Genomic DNA, 20,509 nt, shown 5'->3' on the forward strand with positions numbered 1-20,509 from the left:
TGGGCGTTCAAAAGTGATCGTGATCTCAAAATAAAGGTGGTATGTTAAACTATCAAATGGTTAAGGTCCCGTTATTCCAGGATTGTTTTTTCTGTTTTATTAAGTATCTGCAAACCCCTTAAATTTTTGGGATTTTTCCTAAACGCTTAAATCGAGTCTGGAAGCTTAACGAATGGGTGCTCAAAAGTGGTCGTGAACTCAAAAGAAAGGTGACATGTTAAGCTATCAAATGGTAAGAAACCCGTTATTCCGAGATTGTTTTTTCTATGTTTTATTAAGTGCCTGCAAACCCCTTAAATTTTTGGTATTTTTTCTAAACATTAAAATCGCGTATGGATGCGATACGCGTGAGATGGTTAAGGTCCCGTTATCTCTTGACTGTTTTGACTCGTTTTCGAACCCCTTCAATTTTTGGTATTTTTACTTGCGATATAGGTACTATATTATCAAGTTATGCATTCGTACAAAAAAAAGGATGAGATAACATTTTTCCATGACATTACGACAGAGAATGCCAAAAAAGTGGGTCCCGGAAGTCTGTCTGTCTGTAGACGAAGCTACAGCCTAAACGGATGGTTTGATTGATGTCAAACTTGGTATGTAGCGTTATTTGGCGACTCTCCAGAGGAGTTTTTGGAATTAATTTTTTTGGACCAAAAAATACTTGTCATATACCGACTTTAGTAAAGTTGAAATTGCTCAAAAACGGCTCCAACGATATTGTTTAAAAAATTCAATTGGAAGTTTTAAGACAAGGTCTATCTTTTACTAAACTTTTTTTTTTTTTGAAAATCATTATTAACGGTACTTGCCATAGAACCATTTTTTAAAAATCCGATTTGCTTTAAAACTGCTTATTCGATTTTAACGAAACTTTTTGTGAAAAAGCATTTATTTTTTTAAAAAAACTGCTCTAACGATTTTGAAATTTTTTTTTCTAAAAATGCATCTTAATATATCATTGAAGACTGCATACTTGTTTTGGAGGGCAATTTGATTTCAGATTTTGTTTTATTTTTTTTTTTTAAACGAATTTTATGTTTTTATTATTTTATTTTTTTTTGTACCTAACATTTCCTAAATTTATATATAAAAAGTCTTACAAATTTAAGCAACTTGAACTCTAAGAGCAAGTTCGTGCGACCCAGTCGTGCATTTTATTTCTAAACGCTTAAATCGCATCTGCAAGATTAATTCGTGAGCGTATAAAAGTGCAGGAGGTCTCTAATTAAATGTGACATGTAAAGCTATCAAATGGTATTAGTACCGTCATTCGCGGATTATTTGTTCTGTTTTTGACATGTTTTCAAGTCTCTTTCAATTTTCGGGATATTTTATAAAAGCATCTGGATCTGAAAGCTAAACGCGTGGACGTATGAAATAGGACATGGTCTGAGTTTCTAATGAAAGGTGCCATGATAAGCTATCAAATGGCAATAATCGCGTTATTATGGAATTGTTTTTTCTATGTATTTTTAAGGGTTAAATTTTCAAGGGTTTTTTCTAAACGCTTTAATCGCGTCTATAAGCTAAGTGCGTGGGCGTAGCCTAAATATGTACAAGTACATACATATGTATTTCAAAATATCTCCTCCATATCCATCCAGTGAGACGTCAGAAGAAATGTGTCTCTAAGCTCAATTCATAACTGGAAAGGAAAACCGAAAATTTGGTGGAGGTCTGGTTGCTGAGTTATTGGCATCCAAAAATTTATTTTCTTAGTTTCGGAGGCAGATAACCTGGACCTGGAACCAAAGTCTCTAAATAAGTTTTGGGTTACGGATACAGTGAACATGCCTATGAATTTGGGTTAGACAAATTACAAATTTGTTTTTTTTTTTTCAGATTTTCGAACAAAATTTAAGGGCATCTTTTAGCGAAAAAAATTTCAATTAATAACTGAAAACCAAATATTTATTGGCGGTCTGGTTGCTGAGTTATTTGCATTCAAATATTTTTACCTGTGATATAGGTTTTATAGGACAAGGTCAGAATTCGTAAAAAATAAAATAAACGACTGGGTCGCACGAACGTGCTCTAAGAGTTCAAGTTGCTAAAATGTTCAAGACTTTTTATAATAGAGTAAGTTGCTAATTCCATTTGCTCATACGGATCATAAATTTGAATCTTAGCTTTGTCGAACATAGTTCTATGTTTTACTTAGTTTATTCTAAGTTGCTAAACAAATTTTGTGATTTGTATTTTTATTATTTTGGCTTTGACAATATACCCGATGGTATTTTTTCGGTAACATGTTCGCTGTTGACTTAAGGGGTTATATCTAGTTGTAAGTGCAAAAAAACCTTCTTTTTTGTGGATTTTTTTAATTTCCACAAAAAAGAAGGTTTTTTTTGCACTTACAATTAGATACATACATATAACCCCTTAAGAGACTTCAAAATTGTTGGTTTCGCTTCAGCAGTGTACTAGTAGCAATCAAAATTAAATTACATGATGCTCTTAAGAGTCCGCCTCAAATTTTGTGAGTGAGTATTCAGTTCTATAGCCTTAGGCATACTGCATACTATCATTTTGGTTATACCTCCACTCTCAAAATTTGCTTTGGGGTCTTGTTTAAAATTGTATGCGTCGATTCCGTCGTTAAATCTAGAATCGATTTTCTTCAGAATCAGAATTTTCATTTCAATTATTTAGAACTTCAGCGTATAACTTTTTGAAAAATTTCCTTTTCCTCTGAAATTTACTAACTTACATAGCATTTACAACATAAACAGCTAAGATGGTTTTTATTGAATTGTTGACTTCATTGTCCATAATCAGGCCACTTGCTAATAGATGAATATACGTGTAATTGATAAAAACGTTCTCTTCCTTTTGCGTTTTTAATTTTTCTTCCTCAAAAAACGAGGACCTTTCACTAAAAAAAGTGAGCTCATTCCACATGAACTTAGCGACAAAAAATAAGAAACGAAAATTAACAAGTCTTCAAAAATCTTTCAAGAATATTTCGTTTTCTATAATATCCGAATTATGGGATATTATATGTTGTATATTTTATGGAACTGGAAATGAACATTGCTGAATAAAAAGAAAACCATTTCCTAAATAAATAAATAAAAACAAACAAAAACTGAAACACCAAATAAAAAAATTAAAGATCTATCCGCACATTATTTTATGTAACCATTAGAAACTGGAAACATAGCCTCTCTCTATAATCTTTTTTCAATCGCCCGTGTTGGTAGAAATTTTGTAACACATAAAAATAATATACACATAATTATATTTGTATTATAACATAATCTTTGGAATTCTAGAGAGACAAATTTGTAAAGTTGACACAAAAAATCAATTTAACTTATTAATATGTTTTAAAACGACTAGAACTAGTTGCACTTTTATAATAAATGCTTATGTTAGGCTTAAACTACAAATCGGCCATTAAGTTATGACACTTCACAAACGCTCAAATCCGAAATTTAGATTGTGACTCATCCAAAAGAACATATTGGATGCGACGATGCGGGTCAGAATCCTCCACCAGTGAATATTCTTGAGCCGTATAGTCGCTTTTATATAATTATTCAAACTATTTACAACGGGTTGTGGTCAAACAATCACAACCCAAAAATTGAATTGGAAAATTAAAGCATTTTCCAGTTTTTAACATGCGTTGTGATCGCTGAAAGACCCACAATCTAAATCTGGTTTTGGTCGTTTGAAAAATTACTTTTTTTTGCACTAAATGACGATAATTACAGTGTACGCCTAACATTTACAACAGAAAAACTACAAATTTATCGTTACAGTTGTTTCAGCTTTGTGCCGCTGTTGCCATGTTCTACGAGTATTAGATAGTATTCGAGACAATTTGTTTTGAGTATTTAAAAATAAATTTAAAGTTGTGAAGAAATTCCTTGTGTAATTGTGTTTTCCAATACTATTTGAAAATCATCAAGTGGTTCTAATATATGCACCAAAAAAGTCAAAAGTCCCTTCCTTTTAAAAAAACTTTCCTCTTCATACATTTCTTGTGTTGCTTTCGTTAAAGATAAGGGAACAAAAACACGTGTCAAAAGATGATCTCTGAAATAGTATTTATTATTTTATTATTGCTTAGAATTTAATCTTCAAAATGTTACCTTAAGCTTAGACAAATAAACAACTGAAATTTGCCATCCTTGCCAAGTGTATTTCCAGCTGCGTTAATTTCATCAAGCAAGTGAACATAATACCGCCAAATAGCTGTTATTTCATTGCGTTGCGAAGCACTTTGAATATGATTGGCTCTTTCATTTATCTGTGATGTTTGCTCTTGAGATAAACTCACTTCGAAATATTCTTTGCATTTAACTATAAATAAATTAAATAAGATATAATTATTTTTTTTATTGAATTATGAATTAAGTTTTTGAAAAACTTACGTAGAAAATCCCATATGTAAATATTTCGACTAAAAAATCGAGACGATCGGAATCCAAATAAAAACACTTGCTCCAAGCATTTGACCAATCCATCTTCACCACACAACAGATTTGTTAGTGATCCAACATCTCTTTCTCGACTCGGTTTGTAGTGCCACTTTACTATTACATTAACACAGGTTCCTAATTTATTTTGAATTTCCGACGAAGATAGCTCTACTCTTTGAATACTAGGACTTCGAGCTCTAGGTGGCGTTGCGCATTCCTGCAAGAGTTCAGCATTATCAACATTTTCCAAGACACGATGCCCAACCAGCAGCCTTTCCGTTGAGTCGTCGTCAACACCTTTTCCCAGCCATCGACCGCAGGGGAATCTAATTTATTTTTTTAAATTACAAGTTCGTTAATTGTTAAGGCAACGTAAAATAACTTTCTTTTACTTGTAAGTATGTCCTGTGACTTCATTCCGAATGACAACTAGATCAACCAGCCATTTATTTGATGGGCCAGAGTTGTCATGTCCAATTCGCATAGTCGTTAGGATTCCAATGTTTTTATACTGAGGGTTTAAACAAGATTATTTTCAAAACTACAATAATGCATTAAAATCAATATTACGTGAAAAATAAACTCAAGTGCTCCTTTTGGAACTGGTAAGCACTGGGTTTCTGTCAGAGTACCAGAAATACGAATCCAAACTCCACTTGAAGTTTTATAGTTGCCATATTTTCTTGATGGGAAAATGACCACGCGATAAGGCAGTTCTAAAAAGTACTTATTTATATAAGCCATATTTTTGGAATTATGTTATATTTTGAATATCTCACTTGTATTTGGATACGTGTTGGTGAAAGAACAATAGTCAACAGTGTTCAATGTCAATAAATGATAAAGAAATTGCTCTTTTTCCTCTTCACATCGTAAAAATGCGGATCTCTTGTATAATGACCTTAATAAAGTTTGTTCAGATAGCAAAGTTCGAAAGTGTCTAGATAATAACTTTTTTTCTAGTGATAATCGAACCCAAGCTCGGGTGTAACCTATATGTGTCTTAATATCAGTCATTGCTAAGACATTTCTATGCAAAAAAAGTATATATAAATAATTTTTTATTTTTTTTTTAAATTAATTAAACTTACTTAATATCAAACTCAATGGATTCTGGTAATGTGCAAAGTTGTTCAGAGAAGACAGAATTTTTGCGATCTCGTGATCTGCTTCGGTTAGGGCTTTGGGGAGATTCCGGCTCAACTCGAATCGTAGATAAATCTGATTCAATTGAAAAAATGATGGTTTTAATATTTTATAATAAATTAAATAAATTACTGAAAACACACAAAAATAAAATAACACATTCTAAGATAATAATAATAAAAAAAAAAAACTAAATCATAATTCTGGGGTGGATGGCCTAACGCGATAGTCCATATTTACAAATCAAAATGACAATTTTTGTAGTAAAATTGTCGATTTTGAGAGCAACTCTTTTTAAAACAAACTAATAAAGTAGTAAGCAAAAACTAAAAAGCGGAAAAACTTATTTAAAAAAAAAAAACTACACGCGAAAAATAACAATAAACCTACAATCCATTCTTTTCCTCATGACGCTCCAAGCTAGTGCTAAAAAAAATAAATGTTCGGTGAATTCATATATTTTCTCTGCTGTTGGCAATTTTTCGTCAGCAACAAATATGTCACTTAAAAAAAAACTTCAACCACTCCTTCGTTTTATTAAGTTATTTAGGAGGTCATTTAAACAATCAGTACATACATACATATCAAATCATCGAAGTTGCAACCAATAAGACCGTCTATTATTTTATTTTTCTGTTTTATTGATTTTATATTACTGAGAAAGTTTTTATTACTTGCTCTATATGGCAAGTATTTGTTTCGTGTCGAAAAAAAATGTTGAGGTTTTAATCAAAACCAGCATTACGATGATGGAGAATTTAAAAAAAGTGGGTCTCGCAATTCCGTCCGTGCGTCTGTGCGTCTGTCCGTCTATCTGTACACATTTCCACAGCCTAAACAGGTGGAAGGATTTTCTTAAAATTTGGTACAGATGATTTTTATGGAATTCTGAAAGTTGGTATTTTTTTTGTTTTTTATATCTCGCTTAGAAAGTGTACCTCCCATACAAATTTTTCAATTCAAACCAAATAACTCACAAACGGCTCTAACGATTTTGATTACTTTGGAGACGTAATATTTAAAGCAATTGCAATAAAACTGCATTTTAAGTTTTTTTTTTCAAAAAAGTCAAAAAAGTGTACCTCCCATACAACTTTTTCAAATTATACTAAATAACTCAAAAATGGCTCTAACGATTTTGATTAAAATTTGCAGACGTAATATTCAAAGGAATTGCAATAAAACTGAATTTTTATTTTTTTCAAAAAAAGTTAAAAAAAATTTTTTTTTCGTAAGTAAACTAACATAATAGTGTTTTAAACTGCAAGAGCAAATACGTGCGACCCCACTCGTGCATTTTATTTTTTATTTGTAGGACAAAATCATACTTTTGCTATAATTGTTATAGAAGCGGCTTTAGCTTTCAGCCTATTTATTGGTTTTAATGTTTCAAAAAAACCAATAGCTGTGCCTTAGCACCTGGCTAAGGAGAAATCTTTTACCAATCCCGTCTAATAGTCTTTGGAATAGTCATTTCCGAAACGTTCTTGGATAAAATATAATTTTTTTTTTCTATAGCAGAGTTTCTTTTTTAATACTTCGTAGCTACTCGTGTTTCATTTTTAAAAGAAAAACAAAAAACAAATTATGTAAATTTTCATTTGAAACAGATTTTTGTAGCAAATCCAATGATCTCTTGTGGCAAATGGAAATTTCCGAATGATTTATTTTTGTAACTGTGTGCCATATAAAAAACCCTGGTCAAAAATTTACAAAAAAGACTAAGTTTTTTTTAATATGGAAAAATTGCTCGCACACAGTTACGAATAAAATAAAATCATTTGCCACAAGAGATCATTGGATTTGCTACAAAAATCTCTGTTTCAAATGGAAGTCCACATTGAAGAATTTATTCGTAACTATGTGCGAGCAATTTTTCCATTAAAAAAAAACACGTCAAAAATTTACAAAAACAAATGTTCACATAACTGTCAAATACTTCGGTGTGTGTGAAAGTGCGTGTGCAAATAGGTGTTATTTCATTATTTAAGCCTGAACTACATAGAAACACAAACTGAAAAAAGTACAAAAAAGTTTCTAATTTCTCAAATAATTTAAATTTTTAAATGTCACACCAATAAAGTTTTTTTTGTTATTTTGTGCTTTGTTTACTTTTTATACTATTTTGATTTTGTGTTTCGATGCACATAATTCTATCACAAAAGTATGATATCGGTTATGTAATTTTTCACCTCAATAATTTTAACTCAAAAAACAGACAATTTTCAAGTCGTCAAAATTACATATTTCAACACCTTTTAATAAAACGAAGTTTGTGAGCTGGAATTTTCTATTGGTTAGGAATAACATAACAGCTCTTTATGAATAACTTACCCGGTGTAGTAAGGTAACTGTTAGTCAAAATTGTATTTGAGGGATTGCGTGTTTCCTGTAACTCTAAATAGGCATGCAAATGTGACCAGAGCGCAGATTTTCCTTGTTTATTTTGTAGCCCATGCGACCAGACCTTCTCAAGCAAATCACAAAGTGATGCAATAAGAGTATTTTCTTCAACACCATTTGATGACGCGTCACCTTTTAGACCGAGCGCTACAGCTTCATTTCCCATTTTTTCAAGAAGCATACGTTTTGTTTTTGCCTTTATATCCTGAAATATTCATAAAATTACTATTTTATTGTAAATTACATACAAAAGCGTTCAAACCTTTAACAAACGCTCCACGAAGGTCCAATTAGCTTGGGCAATCAGGGCTGGGCTCATATCCGAAGTAGAGAGATTGGCCGAGTTTCTACTCGAAGTAGGTTTAATATCCAAAGGAATGTCTTTTGCACGCCAATTCGTGCCATTTTTTACACGACGCAAGCTGTTACCTCTGAAAATTTGAAATATTTTCCTTGCAGCAATCATGTGAAGGTTATTAAAAAAAAACATATAGATCTATCGGGATGGGAAAATGCTCGAAAACAAACATTTAATATTTTAAATTTGAATTTATTTTCACAACACATGCAGTTCTTTTTTTTAGTCAAAACACTTGAACAACATAATATAAACTTGTTTAAAATTCAACAAGCCAATTAAGTAAAGCTACTTTTTTGCTGTACCACAAATTGAATATTTCAAGAGTAAGTATATTCACATATTTGGCACTTACTGAACCCATATATTTTTAAATTGGGAGATAATATTTTAAACAAAAAAAGATATTGTAATCATAAACGATTAGTTCAAAACTATCGCCTATTTTTGTTTATCAAAGCACAAATCATAAAACTAAAATACTAAAATATAATATTGCGACATTAAGCCGCGCTAAACGGTTATTCTACCTCGAAGTGCACTCCTGATTTAGAACCGATTTCTCTAAAATAGGAAAACTTCGAAAGTATGCAGGTCTGTTTGATAAAATTTCACTGGGTGGTGTCACTTCCATGTCAACCGTATTGAGTCTTTTTTCGAGAGCATGTTGCGTTTTTTGGCTCAAAACACAAGGTTCGTAGCTATTAGCACGAATCATACTTTCACCTCCGTGTCTCTTTCTATAAATACAAATATAAATAAATCGAATTTTTAAAAGCTAATATAATGTTACCTTAGCAATTTAATTCGGTTGTCGAATAATTTTAAACTTGGATCGGGATCAGTTTCCCACATTGAGATAATTTTATTATCAATGAGTGTGGCAAACATTTGAGATTCTAAAAATCTAGACAAAAAAGCGATGTGGTGTTCTGGTTGGTCTGAAAGAAAAGAAGACTTGTCGAAATTTTGCAGGGACTCTCTGTTTGATAACCATTCATTTTTGTCTTGATTTGGATAAATAACAAAGTATTCGTAGGCTGCAAACATGTGAACGAATCTATTTAAGAATATTTCGCGCACAGAGTTATTTATTCGTTGATCTTGGTTATATTCTTCTTGAAGACTAACTGGTGGTGGAGGAGATTCTTTAGTTTTGCGACAATTTTGAGGCATGGAATCTGTGGTGTCCACACTCAAATCAGATTTTACACCTCCTTTGCGTTTTAAGAAGTCTGCAACTCTAGGAACATGTTCGAGTCTAGGATGAGCAATTAGAGGTTGGTATTCTACGTGAGGGTGACTATTGGATTCATGGGTCGCCAAAGCTTCGTATATGATTTGTTTACGTCTTGCTTGCATACCTGATGGCAAAGTGCAACTTGAAGTCATACCATCATAATCACCTCGTCTATTACAACCAATTGATCCATTTCTAATGTTGGGCTCATGAGTTTTGTCCCGTTCGATATTAAATTTGTCAAGCACCGATATTATTTCTGCCATAAAATCGTTTTTATGTGGGAAAACGGGCAATTCTTCTGGCGGTTGAATAACTTTTTTATCTATATCCACATAACATAGGGAAGCTTCTGATCCAACTTTTGTATTTGCTTCGCAATCGGCGTGCAGTCCCATAACGAATGGCACTGGTGCATCGAGAAAATGATGCAGAGCTGCTGGGAGAATAGGGGCATACACATGAGGCCACTTAAATGGGAAAATTATTGAAGTTATACACTCGCCAACAACCATTAGTTTTTGATAATCTGAAATTAAAAACTAAGAAAAGGATTTTTATATTTCAAATATTTTTTACCATTCGAACGCAAAAGTATTTGGTTTTCGAGCAGCACACAAGTGAGGAGTTGAATAACACATTCTACTCCAAGGTACGTAAATAGTAATCGCAGGGAAAAATCCAATAGAGGGAGTTCCTCATTTGGCACCGGACGTTGAAGAACCAAGGCGGTCGGTGGCAATTGCGGTTCCTCTGGGGGCAAGTATATTCGAATTGATTTGCCAGGCTTTGGCAATATTACTTCATATAATATATTGTATACGTATGATTCAAGACTCAGGCCAGGACCAGTTTGTCGAGGAAGACATCTGTGTGTTTAATATGAGATTGGTTTGCGACATCCAAGCAATATACTAACTTACCTGTAGAGATTCTTAAGGAATATTTCCGACGCAAATGCGTATGGGAATTGACATATTAAAGATATGCTTTTGGCAACATAGAGTTTGTCCTTTGTAATTTCGTAGTAACTTAAAGCTGATTGCGGAGCCTGCCCAGCAACCTTGAAATGTCTTGGCAGAGATTTGCTAACTGGACTTTCCTTTACTCGGCGAAGATTCATCGTATTTTGCCCATTGGAGAGTTCAGTTATGAACATTGCCTGAAAATATTATGTAATTTCAAGCAGGAGATCAAAACACAAACAATTGAACTTACCTGCAAAGTGTGCATAGCACTGCAAATGTTCCTATTCCTAACTTCTTCGAAAAATATCAAACTAAATCCATGACATCGCTTTCCATCTTCTCGGGTTGTCGCAAATGAATGAAATTTCGGATCCAAGTTATTTTTTTGGGTGCGAAATCGCAGTCCTTGGGGCAATGAAAGCTTTAAAGAAAGGAATGATAATTAGATAACTGACGGTTTAAGGTCCATATATCGTCTCTATCCTCACGAAGTGGCATTACTAGCAAATTGTCGTTGTTGAAATATGAGTATTACTAGCAAATTGTCGTTGTTGAAATATGAGTAACTAAACATGATTCCTTATATTTAAATTCATAGATTCCCTGAAAAACGTCTAGAACATTGCTAAATGTGTTGGTGCCATAACTGCAATTTAAGTTTAAAAGTTTCTCACGAATGAGACGTAACTGCAATTATGTGATTAGCAGCTTTCCATTACGACACTTCCAGATGGAACTAGATAACCAGCTAAACGGAACGCCAAATACCTAGGTATCAACTTCAACGAGCTCTTGAGATTCAACATTCACTCTCGTTTGGTCCTCAGAAAAGCTAACTTTGCCTTCCATCGCCTTCACCCCCTGATGAAAAGAAGACCTGGGGTCGAATTAGGCAAACGTTCGTTAACGTATGGTTGCTATGCGTCCTTATTTTTTTCTACTGATTAAAAAGAGAGAGCAATAGTCAAAACGTTAACGTATGATCGTAATCGTTTGCCGTAATTCGACCCCAGTTTTAAGTCAATCAACTATACTCTTGATCTAAAAGCTGCTGCTGCCACCAGTCGTTGCCTACAGCTTTCCGGTATGGTACACTATCTCCAAAACAGCCATGGAGGAACTACAAATGTTCAACAGGAAAATACTAAGGATGTGCACGGCACTTATTTTCGATCGACAGCAGCAGAAATACTATAGCAACAAGCGACTCTATGAGGAAGCAAAAATCATACCATTGGATAAGTTTCTACTGCAATCGGCGAAGAAATATGTCGGAAGCATCGCCAACCACCCCAATCAACTTATAAGAAGGATTGCAACTCAAACACGACATCTCAAATCTAGGAACCTTTTTGCTTTGGATATACTGGATTAGCACATAATTTCAGTGGACAACGAGGAAACAGTTAACTTTTACGTTGACACGCAGTCGGCGTACTATCGTGGCTAAACTCCAACTAAACCAACCCAACTCAACCAACCTTACAATTGGACATCCGGGTCTGAACACCCGAGGACAAACTAGTCAGCAGACTTTTTAAATTAAGTTTATCCATGTATTATATTTATTTATATTTTATAACTTAGTCATTGTTTAGCGTTAGGTCCCCTTTGTGCTAACAAAACTTTGTATCTATCAATGTATCTTAAAATTAAGTTAATTTAAGTCAATTGTAAATAGCAAGTTCAATAAACCAAAATTGAAAAAAATTGAAATTGAGTTTTGCATTATATAATTTGAAGGGATGTGAATTGCTTACGGAGACTCTTGGCTAGAAAAAACAATGGTGTATTAGTGACATTTTCGGTTTAAACAAAGCAAATGATTAAAGATGATTCTGTTTCAAAAAGACGTGGCTACAAGTTTTTGGGATATGGAATGGATTTTGCTTATCGATTATAAAGTAAAGGGTGTCAGTATTACCGGTGGATATTGCTGCATAAGTCAAAAGGGGCTATCAAAGAAAAAACAACAAACGCTTTTGCAAGAAAAGGCGTTAGTTCTAAAGAACCATTTTCCGACAACTTAAAACTTAAAAAAGAATTTTAATATATTTGTCGTTATATTTGAAAGTGGTATAAAAGTCACATTTTGCATTCCTTTTAAAAAATATCAATTTATTCAATCGAAAACAACAATTTAACAAATATTTTGTTCAAATATAAAAATGTAGTAACTAACACATCAATTGGCTGCAATATTTTATTTGGAAAATAAGTACCGTTAATTTGCGGACTTATACCACTTTCATATTGTAAAGGAAAAATAAAAACATGTTGAATTTTCTCTCCCTTCTCTGCCATTCCAAGAAATTTTTGACTTCCTCTCGTAGCTATAAAATTGCGTACTTTAATTTAATAATAATACCTTATTAAATAAATATTAAACTAAAAATGAGAAGGGTTTTTTTTGAAAAACATATTTGGAATTTAAAAGGAAATATCTCCGGACAAAAGTCTCGAAAAAGTTTTGCTTTACAGAAATGAGTTCACAGTATCCAGGACTATGCATTCAGGTAAAACAAATAAATTCTTTTTTTCTTCGTATTTTCGAGAAAAAATCAAGGTTAACCCTTGCCAAAAAAAATTCATTTTCAAAAATTTCCTCCTAATGCATCGAGTGATACATCAAAACAAAGGTCTCTTTAAGATCTATTCATAACTGAAAACCAGAAGTTTCTTCGAGGTTTTGTTGCAGATTTATTTGCAAACAATTTTTTTTTTTTCAGATTGTACGTTTTATCTTATAGTACAGGTAAAATAGGCATTAAATTATTACACTCATGAAACTTGGCAAAAAGTTTCCTTTTGGGATAAGAACCAAGCACAAAAATAGTCTACAGAAAAAAGTTGGTGGAAGCGTGTTTTTTCGCGGACAAGAGGGGGTGAAGGTCAAAAACATACTGCAAAAAATTGTTTGTCGAATATCATCATATGACACATGTTTTCAAGGTATTTTTTGATGCTGAATCTAATGACATAAAAATAAAGTCAATACGATTGCTCTAAGAAAAGTTATTGCCGATTGAAAACAAGGGTGCTTGTTTTTTGACTTCAACAGGTAAAATATAACAGAAACCTATGTGAAAAACATGCTACACTGACAAAATTCGGGATTCTTGTTTCTTATCTTAAAAGTAACATTATTGCTAAATTTAAATAGGGTACCACTAATATTACTCTAGTATTACACACTTTTTCAAATATAAAACACCCTTTCACATGAAAAAAATTTATAGATGTGTTTTATTCGTAATTCCTATGGGAAAGAGAACATATTTAATGAATTTCGTGTGGGTACCTTTTATACCATTTATTTTATGGTACTAATCGCGGATTTTCCCTATTTCCAAAAAAAAACCCTTTCACCTTAAATATTTGTATAGACTATTTGGATTCTTGGTTTCTGTTATAAACGAAACATTTTTTACCAATTTTCATTGGTGTAACAATTTTTTCCCAGTTTTTGTGGTACTAATTCCGAATTTCGTCATTTCTTAAAAAAAACACCCTTTCACTCAAGATAATTTTGTACACTTTAAAGATTCTTAATTCTTATACCAACCAAAACTTTTTCACCAAGTTTAAAAAATTAATAAAATGTAAGTCAGCTGTTATGATACCCTTCTCACACACAAATAAACCCATCAAAAAAACACCATTTCACCAATTTCTCACACACAACTAAACCCATCAAAAAAACACCATTTCACCAATTTCTCACACACAACTAAACCCATCAAAAAACACCATTTCACCAAAAATATCTAAAACCTTCATCCCGAATTTTGTCAGTGTAGCATGTTTTTCACATAGGTTTCTGTTATATTTTACCTGTTGAAGTAAAAAAAACAAGCACCCTTGTTTTTAATCGGCAATAACTTCTTAGAGCATTCGTATTGGCTTTATTTTTATGTCATTAGATTCAGCATCAAAAAATACCTTAAAAACATGTGTCATATGATGATATTCGACAAACAATTTTTTTCAGAAAAAGCGACACGAAGAATCAATTGATTATAACTTTTTTGTTTTAATAGATAGATGAATGAAATTTGTACTATACTATAGGTAATATAATAAACTATAATTGGACAAAATTTCAATCAACTTCATAGTCAAAATCCTGAGATAACGGTGAAAATATAATCTTTTTCTAAACACGTTATATCTTTTGATCAAGAGCACATACAAATTTGATTTGACGTTAATGCGCATACCGATAATATTACCTTACATTTGGTATATCACACATAACGGTACGTGGTCTACAAGTTACACAATCTTAAATTGAAACACTTGAAAAGTTCATCAAAACACCTGTGGAGATCTGTTGCCGATGACCAGTCACCAGTGTATGTGACTCAGTTTGAAATTTCGACATGGTTGACTTTGAAAAATGCTTATTTCTTTTGTAGGCATCATAGAAATATGATTGAAGCGTCATTTAAAAGATGAAATTATAAAATTGATGATATAAAATTTATTATAGGTTGTCATTTAAAAAAAAGGATTTAATGGTGTTAGAAGAGAAAAATTGAATGATTTTTTTGGCTTTTTTTGAGAAAACTGATTGGGTTTAAACAATTCTAGTTCTTTTTGTAGATGTTGTATAGACATGGTCGATATATGTACATACATAAATATTTCGAGTTGAAACAATAAGCTTTGTTATAAAATTTAATTAAGTTAGGTTAAGTTGTCATAAAAATGGATTTAAAGGTGATAAAACAAAAAAAAGTTAGATATTTTCGGTTTTTTTTTCAAGAAAAAATATTTTTTAAGGTTTAACTTCTACCGAGCGTGAATTGCACACATGACTTTTTTCTTTCTACTATTTTATCTGTACTATTAAAAGAATAATAATTTCTCACGAAGTGAAGTATCTGGTGAAACAGTTATCTTTAACTGTTTTTAGTACAGTAAAAAAAAATGGAACCTGAGTCTGCGCTTCAAATAAGCATAGTAATGTCGTTTTCTATTGACTTTTGAGATTTGTGTGTAAAAATCTCAGATTTTCCAATGCAAATAGAATATGAAATCTAGTTTTGTAATTGTGTACGAAATCTGTGCGTATAAAAAAATAAAACAACAACAAATATTCAGACAAATGTCAAACAGAGGAGTGTCTGTGAAAGTGCGTGTGTTTGTATGTATGATAAAAATCCAGATTCAGATTCTTGAATCTCAGATTCATTTTTTTGTCATTTCTTTGAATCTCAAGACGCAAATAGATCATGAAATCTGAGATTTTTCCACTATTTCCCCTCTTCACCCACCCTTTCAGCTGTCAGATTCACAAATCTCATTCTGAAATTCGTTAGTAGAAAACGACATAAGAAAAGCCTGAAATGAAAAGTACTTCTTTTACATTCTGTTAATTGATAATAACTTGAGCCACATGCTCACGCTGAAGCACTGAAGTTTTAAATAATAAATGAAAAACCATATGAGGAGGACTTAGACATAATGGAAAAATCTTTTAGTGGGTTAACTGTATGCCACTATAAATATTCATGTTAATGATTGAATCTTACCATGCATATTCCATGCGAATCAAATGGATTCCACGCAACGTTTTCAGGATAGTGGGCAAGCGGTTTGCTTTTATATGCTCTGTCCAAAGGGGAACAGTGCAAGTTGTCTCCTGTGAATTAATAAAACAAATGTAGCGATGTATTATATAATAAAGAATATAATATAATAAAAAATCATTTTATCATAGTTATTATGTTTTTTGTTTTACTATTTAAAATTGTAAGGCGAATAAGATTAAGGGCTATATTATTGATAATTTTCATTTCATTCATTTCATTAATTTCGTATATTTCTATACGTTTATGTTGAATCGGGCTTTTTTGGTCACTTCCTTCTATTTCTATAGAAGGAAGAAGGAAGACCACAAAAGCCCGATTCAACATAAACATAAAGAAATGTATTTACTGCAGTTTCGCTTTCAAATAAACTCTACCCCTTAAATAATTATTATTTTTAGGCTAGATTTGACTTAATCCACTTTTATAATCAAAAGCAAATATGGGTCAAAATCATTGAGGTGGGAAATTTCGATGACCGAATTTAAAAAAAAATCAACTTTGTTTTATGATACAAATTTCATGCTCAAATGTTCGCTTTAGCCATAATCTGTCGGCTCATGAACGGACAGAGCACAAAACCCTAAAAATTAGTACTAGAAAAACGTTCTTCGAAATGGTGGTGATCTCTGCAAAACGACTTTAGGGGTCTAGAAATAGTATCAATGTGAATGATATATTATTATACTAAGGTAGAGTAGGTCTTAAATAAATCAAATACAACTTTATTTCTTGGAGCTGAGACTCATTTCTACAAAAAAATGCTTTTATGCACCTCCGAAACACTTAGGCCATAAATAATTTTTTCTTTTGTTTTTGTTGTAACTTTTTTGATAAAATTGTTTATTACAGCCATACTTATATAGGATACTGAGTAAAAATACCCAACAAATTCAATATTATGGGTGTTATACTACATTATTTATTGCGATTCTAAGAGCGTTCCCGGAAATGACGTTTTGACCTTAATTTATTTTTATTTTTTGGAATGTGGAATGATAAATCTATATAAAATTAACTTTAAAAACTGCTTAAAGCGCCCTTTTGTTCGTTATATGATTAAAATATTGATACATTAATAAATGTTTGTATTATGCGTCATTTTTCTTGGGACAATTTTTATCAATGTATAAAAAATAAAAAAAACTTAATTTTTTTGTAAGAGATGTACCAATTAATAAGGAGTATTGTAGTGTTAAGAAAAGAAATACCCAAAAATAATTAACTTTTATGTGATTTTAAGCCATTTTATTTTCAGTTTTTGAGTTATGGACATTCTTAGATGCGTGCCAACTATTTTAGTTGGTAAATGAGAAAAAAGCTTTAAATAAATGTTATTTTGATTAAAAAAAAAATGCCTGGACATAAAATTTTCCACCTCCATGATTTTGACCCATATATGAAGATGTAGGTTGAAAATTTGAACGTTCGCAGTGACTTCTCAGGTTACACTGAACTAGTTAATAGGGATGTTGTTAACGAGGCTGATGTTGATTTGTGAGTGAATCACAGCCTCAATCTTCTGATAATCTCAACCAAGCTCATTTATAAATGTGGGTGTTTTGCTAATACAGGCTCGCAATAATAATAAGCTATGTAAATATGAGAACCAGATTGGAAAACATTCACTTAGGTCTAAAATTTGACCTTTTATGACCATTTCATGCCAAAAATATAGTAGCCATGCAGAATTGATCAAATACTTTGGTCATCAATACTCAAAACAGTCCATAAGAGGGGAAACCTTATAAACATGATTCCACGACTGAATGTTGACTACTGGAACAAAATTAGAACTCCAAATAAGGAGAAATATTTCCAAAAGAATAAAGGGGACATTTTCAACGGTATGGACTGAAGAACTACACTACCAGTTTGTCAATCCGTTTTTAACGTTAGTGCTAACTTGTACACTGGTAAACGATTGGAAGTATAACAAAGTCGCATTCGTTTTCCAAGAAGATTTCTTATCATTTAAGTGAGATGTTGTTCCACTTACCTAAAGAGACACAAAATTGAACCTTCAAATTTATATCGTTATTTCAGAAAGTGTTTCTTTTCTTTAAATCTAATAAAATTCTAAGCTTCTGTCATTCAAAAAGTTTGGTTTACAAAAATTTCATACGAAAAAAATAGAACCCGTACCTGCTTGGGTACCGCTTAATAAACATATTAGGGCAATTCCATTATCGCGGGTGCAACATTTATACTCATTCGAAGTTTATTTACAAACAAATACAAAGATATTTTTATTAAACTATAACTTGAAAAAATACAAAGTGGAATTTAAATTCGTAGGTATCGCGGGTGCAACACGTGTACAAGGCAATCGAAAGTAAGTAACGGTAAGTAAAGGAATACAACAACAAAATATTAGGGGTATTCACGATTCGATGCAAATGGTCTTGTATCGTTGTAAAAGTGCGAAAGTGTAACATTTTCTTAAACTAAAATAACCAAATATACAGATTACAATTTTTTTTTTACACTTTTACACTTTTGCTTAACCCAAACCCTATTGCAAAAATAAAATACAATTGTGCAAAATTTGTCTTTTGTAGTTGTAGTAGTAGAAAAATAACATTTAGCAATTTTACACTTTTTTGTTGCACCAGATCGTAAATACCCCTATTATTTTCTTGTATACAAATAACTTCCTAACAAGTGTCACCACATGTCTAACAAGTAAGTTTAACCTGAAGCTGTCAGTAATGGAAATTTTGAGCCTGTATTACCAGCCATGATATTAGCAGTTCGTGACTCTTTTGCATTAAAGCCTTTCCAAGCGCAAAAAAAAAAAACAAATGTTTCTTTGGCCTCATTTTCGCTTGTTATTATAAATAAAGTTATTTTACTTATTATTACAAAAAATAACAAATATTGAAACTAAGAAAATATGCCGAAGATCGTCTCTAGCGGAATGGCCTATTAGTTACTTTTAAAAAAAAATGTTTAAATATGTTTTTGTATTCCTATGATCGCATTTAATAAAGTTTTGTTATCAAAACTTTTTAAACGACCTTGGGAGTAACTGGGTTAAACTTGTCCTAAAAAATGCAATGCTCAAAACTTTCATCTTATCCAGACTAGGTCATTCATAACAATCTATCCAATAGAAACCAATGACAAAAGTAACTAAACTATATAATTTGTGGACTCTACGGAACGATTTTAAGCAATAAATAAGTATATACACACATTGCAAAACTAGACAAGCCTTTGATGCAAAAAACTGACCTGTTAGTTTGTCTAGAAATTGATGACGTGCACAAATGTGGCTAAAAATACTTATCTATTTACTATTATACAATAATTCTTAAACTAATTGTCTACTGTTTAATACACCCACCAGCAAAACGATCTGGTTCCAGACCAGTATCCAAATCCAACCCACATATCACAAAATAATCAGCAAATCTAGAAAACTGTGGGTCCAATCCTTTCTTCAGTTGATCTATCGACAAGTCCAATTCACTATGAGATTGAGATGATTGCGAATCAGCAGCAGCTGAAGCAGCTTTTGCCAACTCGTCGGGTTTACTTAAATCATTATCCACAGATGATGTGCATTCTGAATTATTTAAAATGGATTTGTTGTTTGATTTCTCAGTCATTTTTAATTTGAGTTGAGTTTTTTGACTGATTGGCTGATTTCTTTCTTTCTTCGAAGAGTTCCACTTTCTTTTGTTTCAATTATGTTTCTCTATAAACGAAATTGATTTTTTCCAAAGTTATTGGATGCTCAATCATAAACAATTCCATTTTTGTCTATTTGCTGGCACTGAGTATTCTTTTGTGAGATTTTGATAGAACACATTGGTTCAAAACACAATGGGATTACAATTCCCAATAAAGAATAAAAATAAACTTTTTAATTTTGATGTAATTTAATCAATTTAATTTTCGTCAATCTTTCTTTCCCATCATCAACTCGAACTCACTTAAGCATAAGCTTTTTGTGATTTTACTTTCGTTACGTTAGTGTTGGTGTTTTGTGTTTAGTATTCTGAATTGTCGTAATGTTACGTCTTACGTTTTACGTGTTCATTATGTGTATCGTAACTATATTAAACAGGGTGATTATTTTGTTTCGTGAAAATAATGCCAAAGACTAATGTTTAATTTACACGATTAGTACGAACCTGTTATTAATTTTATCAAAAAATACTGCCAAATTATGATAAAGTTCTTTCTTTATGAATGTTCGCCATTATTTTTTGAAAATGTGAGTTCATTTACATGACAAAATGACAAGTAAAACATCAAAATTGCATGAGTATTGGTTCTCTTTGTTATTCAAATGTTATAAAATAAAACATTTCTGTTCTTTCCATTCAAAACAGAACATTACAAAAGTGTTATCATTG

At 31.9% G+C, this 20,509-nt stretch overlaps 1 protein-coding gene across 2 annotated transcripts; it reads right to left on the reverse strand.

Moving 5' to 3' along the window:
• Positions 1 to 3,227: 3,227 nt before the first annotated feature.
• Positions 3,228 to 20,110, reverse strand: LOC129919976 (DENN domain-containing protein 5B). 2 transcript variants are annotated; one of them, XM_056001118.1, is made up of 17 exons: positions 19,492 to 20,110; positions 16,086 to 16,195; positions 10,799 to 10,969; positions 10,504 to 10,742; positions 10,160 to 10,449; positions 9,134 to 10,109; positions 8,871 to 9,080; positions 8,245 to 8,413; positions 7,914 to 8,187; positions 5,970 to 6,005; positions 5,525 to 5,654; positions 5,213 to 5,463; positions 5,004 to 5,149; positions 4,826 to 4,944; positions 4,386 to 4,759; positions 4,104 to 4,314; positions 3,228 to 4,047 (listed from the first exon to the last, which is right to left on the reverse strand). In XM_056001118.1, the coding sequence occupies exons 1-17, from the start codon at positions 19,754 to 19,756 to the stop codon at positions 3,858 to 3,860; spliced, it is 4,161 nt and encodes a 1,386-aa protein (XP_055857093.1). In that variant the 5' UTR covers positions 19,757 to 20,110; the 3' UTR covers positions 3,228 to 3,857. The 2 variants fall into 2 exon arrangements, with proteins under 2 accessions (XP_055857093.1, XP_055857094.1); XM_056001119.1 differs by lacking the exon at positions 5,970 to 6,005.
• Between the last annotated feature and the right edge of the window lie 399 nt (positions 20,111 to 20,509).

Source organism: Episyrphus balteatus, chromosome 4, assembly GCF_945859705.1.
Source record: "Episyrphus balteatus chromosome 4, idEpiBalt1.1, whole genome shotgun sequence".
Taxonomy (NCBI): Eukaryota; Metazoa; Arthropoda; class Insecta; order Diptera; family Syrphidae; genus Episyrphus; species Episyrphus balteatus.

Excerpts from the sequence above, each read along its gene's own strand:
- LOC129919976 (XM_056001118.1), bottom strand. The coding sequence starts at position 19,756 with ATGACTGAGAAATCAAACAACAAATCCATTTTAAATAATTCAGAATGC. Across the intron at positions 10,970-16,085 it reads ATTCGCATGGAATATGCATG|CTTTCATTGCCCCAAGGACT; the intron begins GTAAGATTCAAT and ends CTTTCTTTAAAG. Across the intron at positions 5,150-5,212 it reads CAACACGTATCCAAATACAA|AACTGCCTTATCGCGTGGTC; the intron begins GTGAGATATTCA and ends AGTACTTTTTAG.